Source organism: Narcine bancroftii, chromosome 9 (genome assembly GCF_036971445.1).
Source record: "Narcine bancroftii isolate sNarBan1 chromosome 9, sNarBan1.hap1, whole genome shotgun sequence".
In the NCBI taxonomy this organism is placed as follows: domain Eukaryota; kingdom Metazoa; phylum Chordata; class Chondrichthyes; order Torpediniformes; family Narcinidae; genus Narcine; species Narcine bancroftii.
Genome location: NC_091477.1, coordinates 112,739,353 through 112,753,709, shown reverse-complemented (window position 1 = coordinate 112,753,709; position 14,357 = coordinate 112,739,353). Strand labels below are relative to the sequence as shown.

Below are 14,357 nucleotides of genomic sequence, written 5' to 3'. Positions count from 1 at the left end.
GACTTGCTAATGCCTCATGATGAATGTATTTGACCAAGCGATGGGGACACAGACTCTCCCGGAATATTTCTCAACTGCTATAATTACAGCGCTATGGGAGAAAGGTAAAGACCCATTAAACACTTCTGAATGCTTATTATAAGATATTGGCAAAGGTGCTAGCTAATAGATTGGAGCAATAGCTACCAAAATTAATACATATAAATCAGGTGGGATTTGTTAAAGGAAGGCAATTTTCAAATAGTCTGGGTAGACTATTTAACATAATACATATGGCAAAATCAAAGTTGAATCCAAGTATAATAACCTACCTAGACGCAGAAAATGCATTCAACTGTTTAGAATGGTCTTTTCTATTTAAGACAGTGGAAAATTTGATATAGGCAGAAAATAAACTACAAACCAAAATTACAACTAATAATCAGATGTCAGTGATTTTTCCCTTGAGTAGGTCAAGTAGACAGGGCTATCCTCTATCCCCAGCGCTTTTTATCCTAGTGATTGAATTGCTGTCATAGATTAAAAGGAGAGATCCAAATATTAACGGTTTCAAAGTTGGACAGAAAGAACATAAAATTAGCTTATTTGCTGCTGGTGTGCTACTATATATGTCTGACCTGGCTGAGTCCTTGATAAAATTTACAATCAACATTAGAAAAATACGAATGAGTATCAGGTTAAAAAATAAATATAGATGAAAGTGAGATGATGCCATTAACAAATTTTGATTATGAAAGATATCAAAAAGGTAGTAGATTTAAATGGATGGAATTAAATATTTAGAAATAAGGATAGTTTAATAATTTTCAGAACTTACATAAATTTAATTAGAAACAATAAAGATTTACAGAAATGGAAAGAATTGCCAATTACTTTAGTGGGAAGGATAAATTATATTAAAATGAAGGTGATGCCGATTACAGTATCTTTTTCAATTGCTGCCTTTTACACACGACCTAAAAATTTCTTTAAATTATTAAATAATTACATCAGGCGATTTCTATGGAATAACAAAGTATCGACAATTTCATTGGATAAGCTAACATAGGATTATAAATTGGGAGGAGTTAGGCTTCTGGATTTTAAGAAGTATTATTTATCAGCACAAGCTAGATTTTTATCAAGCTTCTTTGAAGAAGTCAGCCCCCCCCCCCCCTTCTTGGATCTGAATGGGATTGTATTCAATAAAAGATGGGGCAGTGAAGGATTTTATTTATAAGTGGAATGTTAAGTTATTAACAAAAAAGACAGATAACCTTATATTCATACATATGATTGGAATATGGAAAGAAAGAAATGAGTGTATTGGAAAAAAAAAGCAGGTATATCATTAAGAACATCTTTATGTAAAAATGGTCATGAATCTGCTCATGAATCTGGACAACAAAATATTGAATTCCTGGTATAACTAGGAATAAGATATATTGATGATCTCTTATGTCTTTTGAACAATTGAGAAATCAATATGGAGTAGCTAATGGGACTTTCTTTTGTTTTCTCCAGCTCAGAACTTTCCTAAAAGAAAGATGGGGGCCAAATTTAGCCCCACCTGAAATCAGTGAAATGGAACAAGCAATATGGCTGGGGAATACACCAACATTTATAACTAAGATGTACTATGCGCTGCAGAATGAAAGTGCAAAACCAGGTTTACAGTGATCATGAGAGAGAGAGAGAGAGATGGGAGTCGGATCTAGGTGTTGCAATAATGGAAAGATGTTGGTCTGATTGGTGTTTGGATAGCATGACATCAATTATAAATGCAAGATACAGATTAGTTCAATATAATTTCCTACACCAATTATATCCTATACTACAGAAGTTGCATTGATCAAAATCTGAAATATCGGAAATGTGTTTTAGATGGGGGACATAAATAGGAATGTTTTTACATGCTATGTAGTCATGTATGAAAGTGAGACCTTTTTGGCAGGATATTATCAAAATATGAAACAGGATAACAGGAGTGGCCTTCATGGGCGACCAAGAGCTTTATCTTTTAGGTAACTTTATTGAAATAAGCAATAGATTAACTAAACTTCATTTTTATTTATTAAAATAGCCTTAGTAGTGGCTAAGAAATGTATTGCAATTACTTGGAAATCCGACTCTTCCCTATATATATAGCACGATGGATTGCTGACATGAATAGTTGCATCCTATGAAAAAAATTGCATATATCTTAAAGAACAAATATGACATATTTATCAAGATATGGCAGCCATATTTGGATCATAGAGGGGTCCAATTATAACTATAATTACAATAATTAAAAGGACAATAATAGATGCTGCTATATGTAAATACACATAACTTCCTCATCTAGAATTTTTTATGGTTAATATAAATGTGAGCCCTGACAGTGTGTGGATTCATATTATGAGGGGGAGGGGGGATTGTTTTGTTTTGTTTGTTTTTTGTAAGAAAATTTTTTATATATATACACATTTTTATATTGGAGAGTTTACTATGTATATTAGTGGGGAAAAAATTCTAAAAAAGGTTTTACATTTTTGAAAGCAAACTTTGATGCAGTCAGGAAGATAATGTGATTGGGTTCACTGTTCCTTGTGCATTCACTTTATAAGACCATAAAGGTTATGAGCAGAATTAGGCATTCAGCCCTGCTGACACATTCAAATTATGGTTAATCTTTTCAACTCCATTCTCCTGCCTTCTCCCCATAAATGGCACCCTTACTAATCAAGAACCTCTTAACATCTGCTTTAAGTGCACCCAGTGAATTGGCCTCCATAGATATCTTTGGTAACGAATTCCACAGATTCACCACCCTCTGGCTGAAGAACTTTTCCTGTAAAGTAAATTTAAAGTAATTTTATTGATTAAATCATACAGAAGAGTTGATTATGCTCTGCACTTTTGTATATTCATGGCTTTCCTGTATTCTGATTAACACTAACTACTTGTATTTATAAAGCACCATTGACTTGGTGAAATGTCCCAAGGTGTTTCACAGTGGCCTAGTCAAATAAAATTTGACCCTGAATATGAAAACATGAGGGTAAATCACTAAGAATTTTGTTCAAGAGATAAGGAAGGACATAAAGAAGAAAAGTGGGAGAATGGAAGGTAGATTTAGGGAGAAAACATTTTTTTTCAATTTTCATTTAAGGAAGGAATTCAGAAGTGGAAGGAATGGTCATAATTATAATCCAGAGACTAACAGAACAAGAATTGGAGGAATGCAGAAATTCTAAATTTGTAGCTTTGAGAAGAGGTAAGGGCATGGAGAGGTATGTAAACAAACACTTCCATAGTCTGATGAGATTATATTAACATAGGAAGTTCTACAGATGTAGGAATTGGATATTTTCCCAAAACACTGGCAAGTTATCGTATTTTGTCGGAAGCAATGTTTCTGTCCAACAATTGATGTGCTTCATTTTTAACAGATAATTGAGTTAAAATTCGAGAAGTTTGATGTTGAAAGAGATAACTACTGTCGATACGATTATGTTTCTGTATATAATGGTGGTGAAAACAACGACGCAAAACGAATTGGCAAGTTCTGTGGAGACAGCCCTCCAGCGTAAGTGATCTTGATAATATTATTTTTACAATTTAAAACAATTTTCTTAATTTCATCTTTTGGGATTGTAATTCTTTGGCCACAAGACCAAGTGAGGAAACTTGGTCTTAAAGTGCTGCTCAACTTGATTTTTTTTACCACAATTGTATGAGAGTAGAAAATGACCAGATTCCTCCCTGGAGAATGGATTGATTCAAATGTCAGGAGAGGTGCTTTGCTGCTGGAGCTCCTTGGCAGTTAAAATAGAGAGGTGTTTAGAAAGAAAATTAGGAAGGAAATAGGGTTTAATGAAATATCACTGGAAGACAGGATTAAGGTTAACTGTGCCTGGAAGGTGTAAGGACCCTTTAGTGCCAATCGGGATCATCGATGTATGGAACCATAGTATCGGAGAGCTCTAAATGAATACTTTCCCTTGGTATTCAATAAGGAAATGAACTTTGGTCTGGGAAAATTTATTGATGGAGAAGGTGAAAGTCTAATTTAAACCTCGATAAATAAAGAGCAGGAATAGACAAGGTGAAGTCTGATTACTTGTTCCCAATGATGGGGGAGACGAGGACTAGAGGGCATAGTTTAAGAATACAGGGTAGGCCCTTTAGGACGGAGATGAGAAAGCATTTTTTACCCAGAGAAGTGTGAATCTGTGGAATGCTCTGCCACAGAGGGTGGTGGAGGCGGATTCGCTGACTATGTTCAAAAGAGAGTTGGATAAGACTCTTGTGGGTGACGGAGTTAAGGGTTATGGGGATAAGGCTGGAAAGGGGTACTGATGGTAATGATCAGCCATGATCTAAAATGGCGGTGCTGGCCCGACAGGCCAAATGGCCTACTCCAGCTCCTATTGTCTATTGTCTATTGTCTAAAGAAATATGAATCCTTGATGTAGGATGGTATCGATCCCAGGCTGAAGTGGGAGGCAATGTCAGAGATTGCCATGGCTTTAATTGATTTTTAAATCTTCACTGATTGGAAGCAAGATTTGCACTGACTGGATGTGGATCTCTTTTCAAGAAGGGCAGAGGGGGAAAAAAAATTTAACTGATAATTAGAGATCGTTAGCTTGAAATCGGTGCTAGGGAAGTTATTGGAGAAAATGCTGAGAGACAGCATTAATGATCAGTTGGAACAGCAGGCAGCAACATAGCTTAACAAGAACCTGGACTCTACCTAAGAGAATACATCTATAAATGAGCACTTGAATCACTTCACTATATTGGGCCTGATGCTGGGAAATGGAATTAATGCACTTGGGGGATCCACCGGTCAGCATACATGTGTGACCAGTGGATCTGCACTTTTTCCATGCTCTACATCTCTGGCTCTAAATCCTGACTTTTCAAGAATAATTTCAAAGATGCTCCCTCATTGGTTGAGTCCCCTCATGTAATATTTATTACCAGTGGTACATTGAGCTGAATTGATAAGGTTCCTAACATCCCACTGGTCTCTTATCTAAAAGTGATCCTCCCAAGGAGAGGAGTGGGAAGAAGAATTGCCTTCTACTCCCTCCATTGTAATGTGTTTTTCTGAGTTGGGTTTCACCTCAGCCAGTAAAAAGGACAAAGTTGAAATTATAGCAAACAATGAGCTCCTGAAGAAACTCAGCGGATCAGGCTGCATCCAGTGGTAGAAATGGTCAGTCAGCGGTGGTGGTGGCCTGTCAGCAGTAGACATGGTTAGTCAACATTTCCTTCCAGTTGGGACCCTTTCTTGAAACTGGAGCTGTTACTTTAATTCGTCGGCAGAGAAGGTCCATCTCGAGATGCATTACAATTACAATGCGAGGAAAAATAATTTGGAATCAAATTTTACTGCAAGTCTCTGCTTTGGCTGCAAGGAGATAACAGGGTGTAAGGTTCATGCAGCCAGAGTGAAGTGAGTTTGACCAATCACATCAAAGGAAGACTGGAAGAGCTCCAAGCGCAGCTTTGGACTGTAAATGAGGAGCAAGTGTTATTAAACCCATTTATTTTCGAAGCAAATTTAAACGAAGAAAGATGGTGCAAGTGGGACAAGAGGAGAGTAAAATTGGAAGATGCACAGGCTTGAGTACTGAAACAGCATTTGGTAGGAAAATAGAAGTTTCGGCTTCATTGGCGCTTTGAGGATGGATAGCAAGGCAACGTGAGAAGATGGAAATGTTTTTCAATGGCAATAATATTTTTGAGCTGAGAGTGCTAAGAATGGGTGTTCACTGAATGCTATACTGCAAGAATACAAGCAGGCAATGTTCTTTCTAGAAATTGGCTCCAAACTGTACGTTACTCGAACTGACTTAGTAACTTTGCAGAAAGCTGTGGAAAACTCATTTGGAGTGGTTGTTCAGATTTTGGAAAAGTTACTCCAGCTCCCAGCCGGATGAGATATTGGAGAACTATAAATGCAGCAGGAACAGGTCTTAAATCTGGGAGAAACAGTAAATGTACTCAAAAACCTGTTTGGATATTTGTAAGTTCATGCTTTAAATTATGCACTCAGACAGATCGGTGTATAGTCTAAGAGACAAAAGTATCCAGTTGAAGCGGTTTGACACAAAAATTCTTCTGTTTCATTTGGTGTGTCGGATTACGATAGTCACAGAGTTGTACAGCACAGAAAGAGACCCTTTGGTACACTGAATTCATGCTAGCTATCTAGTATCCATTTACAAGTACCCCACTGTTAATTAATCACTTTATTAAATTACTAATTTGATTCAGCTTATCTTCACCTCCGCTCTCCCCAGAGTTTGCTGCTCAACTAAGGGCAATTTAGAGTGGCAACCTAGTACAGTACCTACCAACCTGCCCACCTTTGGGGTGTGGAAGTAAACTAGATTACATGGAGGAAATTCATGTGGTCACAGTGAGAGCAGCAAACTTCTCATGAGAAATCTTGATGTTGTATTCAGGATGACATTCCTATCTCATGACCTGTGTTTCACTAGCAACTGCTACATATTTTTATTGATGTGCTTAGCGATTACTTTAAAGGACACTTGTGTTACCCAGACATTTTAAAAGAAGAGGTGTGTGGGGTAGGACTGTCATTGCACTATTGACAGGGACTCATGCCACTCGTGGGACACATGACACTATCGTTGTTTCTGGACTAAAGCTGTGAGAGACATTGATCAGGATTGAAATAGTCACTCAAGCTGTGTCACTGTGTCACCCGTGGAAACTTCCATGCAGATGCACCCAAGATGCAAGGAACCTCAAACTAAGCCAAGCACAAATTTAATGGTCACCCTAATTTCAGATCCTGTTCAAAAAACAATGATAGCATCACATGACCACAAGTAATAGGAGTCACTGCTCTGAGTTATTCCCCTAACAACTATCTAGAAGATAGAATTGCTCTCTTTTAAAATGAATGATTGCTAATCATTTGAGAAAGTAGATGTATCAGGTTCTTTTGAAACAGAAAATAATAGATAGGAGTGTGGTCTTCAATATAACATCGACACAGAAAAAAAAATAATGATTTGTTGTCACAAACAGGGAATCACGCTGACTACAGATGGCAATATATATTTCATGTCTCATCCATGTCATATGTGACTTTAATGTGAGAGGACGGAGCTTTTGGAACCCAGTTCGACTGATAGAAAGCCAAGATCAAATATGTGCAGGCTGTCTTGTTACAGCAGAGAACACAAATGACAAGTGGTTTAGTCATCTTCCCTTCATTAGAGAGGTCAGGCATAATGCTCATTCAGGGTAATGCTTTGAAGCCAATGCATCAAGTTATCCATGGTTGCAGTGGACGATACAGTTGCAATTAATGAGATTAGGTAAAAATTGGTTGACGAAACCTGATGTTGATCAGTGAGAAGCCAGTCAACAAACTGAATCTGTACTGATTGTTTACTAATGTGAAAATGCTTTGATCATTTTTTTTTCAAAGAGTCGATGAACTTTGGTTCATTTATACTTTGTTACACAAACAAACCATGTGGTTAGAGGACATAGCGACGTCAGTACATATCTGATGAAGTGCCTTCATTCAGCACCTTTCACAGTTAACAGGAGACACAGTCATGTACTGGAAGTGTACAGGAAGTTTCTTGCTTTGAGCTGAGCCATCTAATTGTCATGAACTTGCTCGCATTCCTTTCACGTTCAAGGTCCTCCTTGGGATAAATTACTTTTTCTTCTGACATTCAAATGTTTTTGGGTTCATGACCAGAACTTCATGAACACCAACTTTCAAATCTTGGCTTTGGCTATTAGGAAGAAATGTGTAGGAAAATTAGTTGAGAATTCTTTCACATCCATTGTGCATGCAAAAGCAAGAAGTGGCAGAAACCCCTGAGCCAAATTGTATATTCACTGCTTTGACCAGGGAATGAACTACAAGGGTCTGGAGATCTAAAGGACATCTCTGCACACCAGCGGGAGGTGAAGAGTTTGTTCTTTGTTAGTTTAGAATTTCCTGACGTTAATATCATTATTCCCACCTCTCTGACTACAAACCATTGTAGTGTTTCCTGTTTTAAAGTTAATTGTGAAAGACAAGCCACTGAAGGAAGATGCCTAAAATTCAAGAACATTGTCAAAAGCAATTTAACAAAAAAAACCTGTCACAACAGGGACCTTTAGGCTGCATGGATAACCTTGCCTTTTAATATTCTCCATTACTGGTCTCCTGCAGCTGCGCATATCACACCACAGTGAGGTGAGTGGCGAGCCCCTGCCTGTTCTGAGCACTAGAACACAAGCAGCCTCTGCCCACTATCTCAATTATGATGTTCCCATTAATGTGTGATAGAGGTGTATTTCTCACCCGGATCCTCCCATTCCTTAATACAGCAAAACTGCTGATCTCCTGCACCCATGGGGATTGTTAGATGCCGGAGAAGTGAATTGCCGGTTGCTTGAGATTGCGTGTTGCATGATTAGCAAACTAACTGCTAGGGGGTGCCAATTTTAAACTTTTGTATTTTTAACCCATTTATTTTCCTTGATATTTTGAGGCTGCCAGTTGTTTAAAATCTGGATAACAAGGATTTTATTGTTACCACTTTGCCTAACTCGTGACACTTTTTAATCTAGCTTTGATATATCATTATTGCCGTACTTTTCTTATTAAATGCATTTATTAGTTTGGTACTTAGATCACACTCTTCATGCCACCTCAATTTGTTGTGATCCTGTTTGTTTTGGTGTGTGTAGACCAGTTCTGTCACAAGAAAATGAAATTGTTGTGCAGTTCCTCTCGGATTTGAGTGTCACAGCGGATGGGTTTCTGGCTCACTACAAATTCAGATCAAAGAAGTTTAAGAGCACAGCTGCACCAGTCACAGCACCAACCACAACAAGTAAGTTCCTAAGGAACAATTGTTATCACTGAAGAACAAAAAGTGTTTAAATGTGTGTGTTTCTCACTAAACTCTGGACCACAGTGCTGCTCATTCACTTATAAAATCTTTGCAAGTCCACCCATCTTGGTAAAGCACTCTCATGAGTTAAATATTACTTGTGGATTGCAGCACCTTAAACACCACCTAGGGGAGGTGTAACCTCTTCTGGAGTTAGGCTGATGGATCTCTCTCTTTAATAGACATGGCCTTCTCTAAAGCATAGCCTACTCGCAGCAGGTCGATTCTTAATCTGTTAATTGTTTTCTTAAAAATAAATCCTTTCCCTGGTATGTTTCCCTTTTCACCAGGTCTCACCCGATCGGCCATTCTAATCCATGGGGAGTTTCTGTCTCATGTAGTGCTCAGTGAGACAAGGAATGCAAGAACTATTGTAGCATGAATCCTGTCTCAATTTCAAGACTGTGGTCAGGAAATATGGGACTGTAGTTTTATGTAGGACCCAGTGACTCATTAGATAAAGTGAATTATTGGATTAGCTATGAATGAGTTAGTTTTATATACTGATGTTCCTTCTGCTCACAGCCACAGTATAATCCATGAAAACTGAAGATTCTAATATTTGGTTGTTTATGTAGTTTGATGATAGACATTCTTACAGATTAAATTGTACACGTTTCCATCAAGTACCTTGGTGTAGAAAAAGTTTTGAGAGAAAACTCATTCATTTCTGTAATGGTAAATGTTACTTCTGTTACATGTCCAGAGGACCCCAAAACCCAGCAGCAATAGAAATTCACCAAGACAAAAATGGTTACTTAAACAAAAGTTGTTTTTTATTTTCTTGAAACAAAAACAGGATCAAACTTTAACTTATTACTATTAACTTAACTTAATCCCCTTCTAATTCTAAGTGCACATGTGTGTAATGTGTATAAGTTCAGAAAAGTTATTTGATTCACAGTCCAATTTCACTCCTCTAAGTTCACCAGTATCAGGCAATTCTTATACTGTGCACAGAATTTAACATTTATGTATTTTCACTAAAGTCTGGTGTTTAAAAGCAATTGGAAGGTTCTTATTGGTTTTCAGAGAGAGATTTGTTGCTCGTTGGACACACACAAACTGATTCCTTTCGATCAGCCACTTCAGTGTCTTGCTGAAGAAACTTGCTCAGTCAGGATTTTCCAGATTATAAACTCTTTCTTACAGGTCAACACAGAGTTCCTTTTCTGCTTCCCTTATCTCAGGCGAAACATTATACAGCCAACCATCTCCTCTTGTATGGACCACAAGGGCTTTGAACAGGCTGAACTCAGAACTCACAGCCCATCTTCAAAATGGGGTTTCAAACAAGCTTCCAAAAGCCACTTCAGAAAACCAGCAGTCTCCTTCTCTCTCTCTCTCTCTCTCTCTCTCTGTCACACTCAGAGAAAAACCTATTTGACTCTCTGCTTGCAAAACCAATTGACCCTCCTAAAACAGCACCTTCCACTAAAAAAGGTTGCTGACTCCATAATTCATGAGAGATCTTATCAGTTTCCTGAGATTTGCACCTCCTTGTGAAAATCTCCAGCACAGGAGTCTATTGTCTTTGCAGACTTGTAAGCACCACCTAAAGCTTAACTCTTGCATTTTAAAATGATATCTGATTTGAAGTGTTTGTAACCTATCTAAAACCCCACAATCTATCTTTCAAAAAGATATCTATACATAATATAAAATATAACATAATCTGTCACACTTCTTGTAAGGACTACAAGGGTTTTTCAACAGGCTGAACTCAGAACTCATTCCCGGTCTTCAAAATAGGATTTTCAACAAGCTTGCCATGTTGCAGCCTCCAAAAGGTACTGCAGAACTGTTGAACTGAATTCTCTCTCTCTCTCTCTTTCTGTTTGCAAAACCACATGACCCCTCTTAGAACCACAAACTGCAACCAGACAGATTGCTAGCACCGGAATCAGTTTCTGCCTGGACATCTGTTGCTTTAAAGACAATAGTCCATTTACTCCACAACATCAGTCCAATTAACACCTACTTGTGAAGTCTCCATAGGAATTCTTCAAAGTTTCTATAAAGTCATTGTGGACATGAAGTCTCTTCTTATGCATAGCTCTTGCTTTTTAAATGAAATGTCTTTTGTGAAGTTTTGCTCTGTTTGTGAAGTGACCTACACACTAAACACCCACTATCTATCTCTTTTAAAGACATATTAATATATAATACACCCCGTAACACTTCTGAAAAACAACTAAATCTGAAAATGTTATAGTAATCAGTGAACTATGCTAAATGTTTCTTCTGAAAATGAATTAAATGTGATTTTAAGTTGTACTGCTGGTACAAATGATTTCTGCTTGTTAATTCATGTAACTAAATTCCGGATGCTGTATTTTGTTTTGAAGCCATAAAACCTACAGTACCTCCTTGCCAACTGAAATGCAAAAGACGTGGAACAATGGGAAGCAATTTTTGTGCCAGTGACTTTGGTGAGGCTTTCCTGTTTTATGTTTTTTTTTGTCTACATACCTATGAATGAAAAAGTTGAACATTTCATCATCTACTCATGTACATAAAATATACCAGGAATTCACAGAAAGTTTTTCCAAACACAAAGCATGAAACATAGGCTGAATTGTCAGTGTATTAGAAGAGTTTACAGTTTTGGCATGCTAACCCTCTGCCTCGGGCCTAATGGTGCACTTGTCATATTGTAATCGCTTCGTAGCTCAAAATGTCATACGATAGGCTAAACAAATATAGACCAGTTCAGTTTGATCTGAATGAACTGCTCTTGTAGCAATTGTTTTTATGTACATTGCAGGAATGTGGATAAGGTATATTCAGTGCTTTATTATTTGTCCTGCCATTTGTGAGCAATTATGGCACATTGATGCAATTATATCCCTACTGGCCAAAGAATTGGTACTCTAAATAAATCCAATCCCCAATTCCTAGGTCTTGGTTCATAATCTTGTTGGTTAAGGCATTTAAAATCTATTGAAGTAAAATGAGACTTCTTACACATGCACCCCTTCAGGCATAGAATTCCAAAGCACCAAGTGAAAAATGAATTCCTTTCTTTTCTAATCCTTCTACCAATTACTGAAGATTAATAATAGAGAACCAGAGAACATTACAGCACGGAAAACAAGTTTTCTAGTCTGTGCTGAACTATTAATCTGCCTAGTCCCACTGACCTGCCCAGAGACCTCCATACCCCTCCTATCCAGATATCTGTCCAAATTTTTCTTAAATGTGAGAATTCAGCCCACATTCACCACTCCCTCTACTTTATGTGAAGAAGTTCCCCCTAAACCTTTCCCCTTTCACCCTTAACTCATGACCTCTGATTTATATCTCACCTAACCTCAATGGAAAAAGTCTATTTGCATTTATCTATACCCCTCATAATATTGTAACATATAGTGAGTGACTAAATTTCTTAAATCCATTCCATCCATGTTATTTCACCCTGGCTTAGTCTGATCCTAACACTAAAAACCTGGCCAATTTTATTTTATTATAATTCTCCAGTTCTGGCAACATTCCTTCTTAGTCTCTTGTGTTGATTTACTTTCTCTCATATGAAGCTCAATACCATAGCTGCGATTTAATTCATTGAAAAAATACAAGGAAATTCATTGAAAAATCTCAGGAAATTAAAGGACATAATGCACTGCCCAACAGAACCCAAGTGCAGAGAGTCTTCTAGTTCCTAAAACATCCATCAACTATTAACTTTTGCTTCCTACAATCGAACCAGTTTGAAATGCAGCTTGCAACTTTCCCTCTGAGTGGATGGCTTTTATCTTTCTTTCCAGTCTGCATTGCTAAGAACCGGTAAAGATTTTTGATGAAATTCATGTGTGGTATACAATTTGTTACACTTCAGCTATGGTCTGGGCACAGGTTGATGAGATGGGATAGAATAAGTAGTTTGGCATGGACAAGATGGGCAGTAGGGCCTGTTTCTGTGCTGTAGTGTGGCTCACCACACAAATAAAACGATGTGTCCAATGCCTCTTTGCTCTTTTGTTGCCTCCTGAGAAATTCAGTTATTCAGATACAACCTTCTTTAACAAATTTATGAATTTTTAATTATCTTTCCAAACTCATTTTCCCCCCCCCCCCCAATGATTGTCCTCTACATTCTTGGATTTACAAACTAAAAATTTGATGGTCTGTTTTTCCCCCTTTCTGTAATTGATCAGTATTACACATGCATTAGAGATGAATGAAAAATGAAGGGTGTAGCTTCTTTCTTTTCATTATCTTTACAACCTAGGATGTATTTCATCTGGAGCTATATACCTTCTCAGTTTCAAAAATTCTATATCCCTAATAATGTTCTCCTTTGTGAAAGTATTGGGAACCGCTCACATTTTCACTTATTGTACATCCATAATCTTTTTGAATCCATTCTTTCCTTTAATATTTTAGTTCTTTGAGTATTTTAAGATTAATTTTGGGCTGCCTGATTTTACCCACATATTATTCAAGGACTCTCCATTTTCCAAATTTCATTCAATCTTCTGGGGTACTGGCTCGTGGTATTTGATGTTTCCCTTTTTTTCCTCTTCCTATTCTGAGTGGCATCCAATCCATTCAAAGTTTGGGACTCCCACCATTTAACTTTCCCTGACTATACGTGCACCTTACTCTCCTCTTCCTGAGTGTTTCTTCTACTGTGTCAGCAATGTACGATGTTGAATCCAGAGACCTACTCCTGTGATCTCAACTTCTGCTTAACGGCAGCTCAGCTTAGTAAAATTAATCTTTCTGCAGCTAAGAACTTTTAGCCCGGTCTCTGATTTCCAGAATTGATTCTGACTAACCAATCAACAAAATACTCTCCTACAGTTAACCTTCCCAACAGTCATGTTTCAATCACCAAAAGACATCCACAATGGTCACTTCATAAGGTGAGCATTTAGTGTTGATTGGAACTACAAATATATCAGACCAATATGGATAACAAATTAACCACAATTATTCTTGGGGTTTTTTAAAAAAAATCTCTGCACCAAATTTGACACTAAATAAGACCTTAAAAAATAGGAGCAAAAATAGGCTATTCAGCCCATCTAGTCTGCCCCGCCACTTAATCATGAGCTGATCCATTTTCCCACTCAGTCCAATTGCCCGACCTTCGACCCTTAACTTTTGATACCTTGGCTAATCAAGAACCCATCAGTCTTAAATAACCCAATGACTTGGCCCCCACAACGGCCTGTGGCAACAAATTCCACAGATTTATCACCTCTGATTAAAGAAATTCCTCTGCACATGTTTTTTAAAGCCTCTCTATTTTCTGAATGTCATTCCTAAATCTTCTGTGGTGTCTTGGTATTTAGTACAAGTATCCTTTTTTTTTAACCTTTTCCTCTTCTGGGTGACATCCAGTCCATTCAAGATTTAATTTAAATCAACCAAATCTTAAACTGTTAAGCTGTAGTTCCCAACTACATGATGATGAATGGTACAATTTAATCAATG

The 14,357-nt window shown here is 37.5% G+C and overlaps 1 protein-coding gene across 1 annotated transcript in view; it reads left to right on the top strand.

Moving 5' to 3' along the window:
- pcolce2b (procollagen C-endopeptidase enhancer 2b) overlaps window positions 1-14,357 on the top strand; it is a 47,085-nt gene that overhangs the window by 25,941 nt on the left and 6,787 nt on the right. Inside the window, exons 5-7 of the mRNA XM_069897379.1 lie at window positions 3,414-3,550; window positions 8,710-8,855; window positions 11,264-11,347. Coding sequence (XP_069753480.1) covers window positions 3,414-3,550; window positions 8,710-8,855; window positions 11,264-11,347 — 367 coding nt within the window. The remainder of the gene's footprint in view (window positions 1-3,413; window positions 3,551-8,709; window positions 8,856-11,263; window positions 11,348-14,357) is intronic.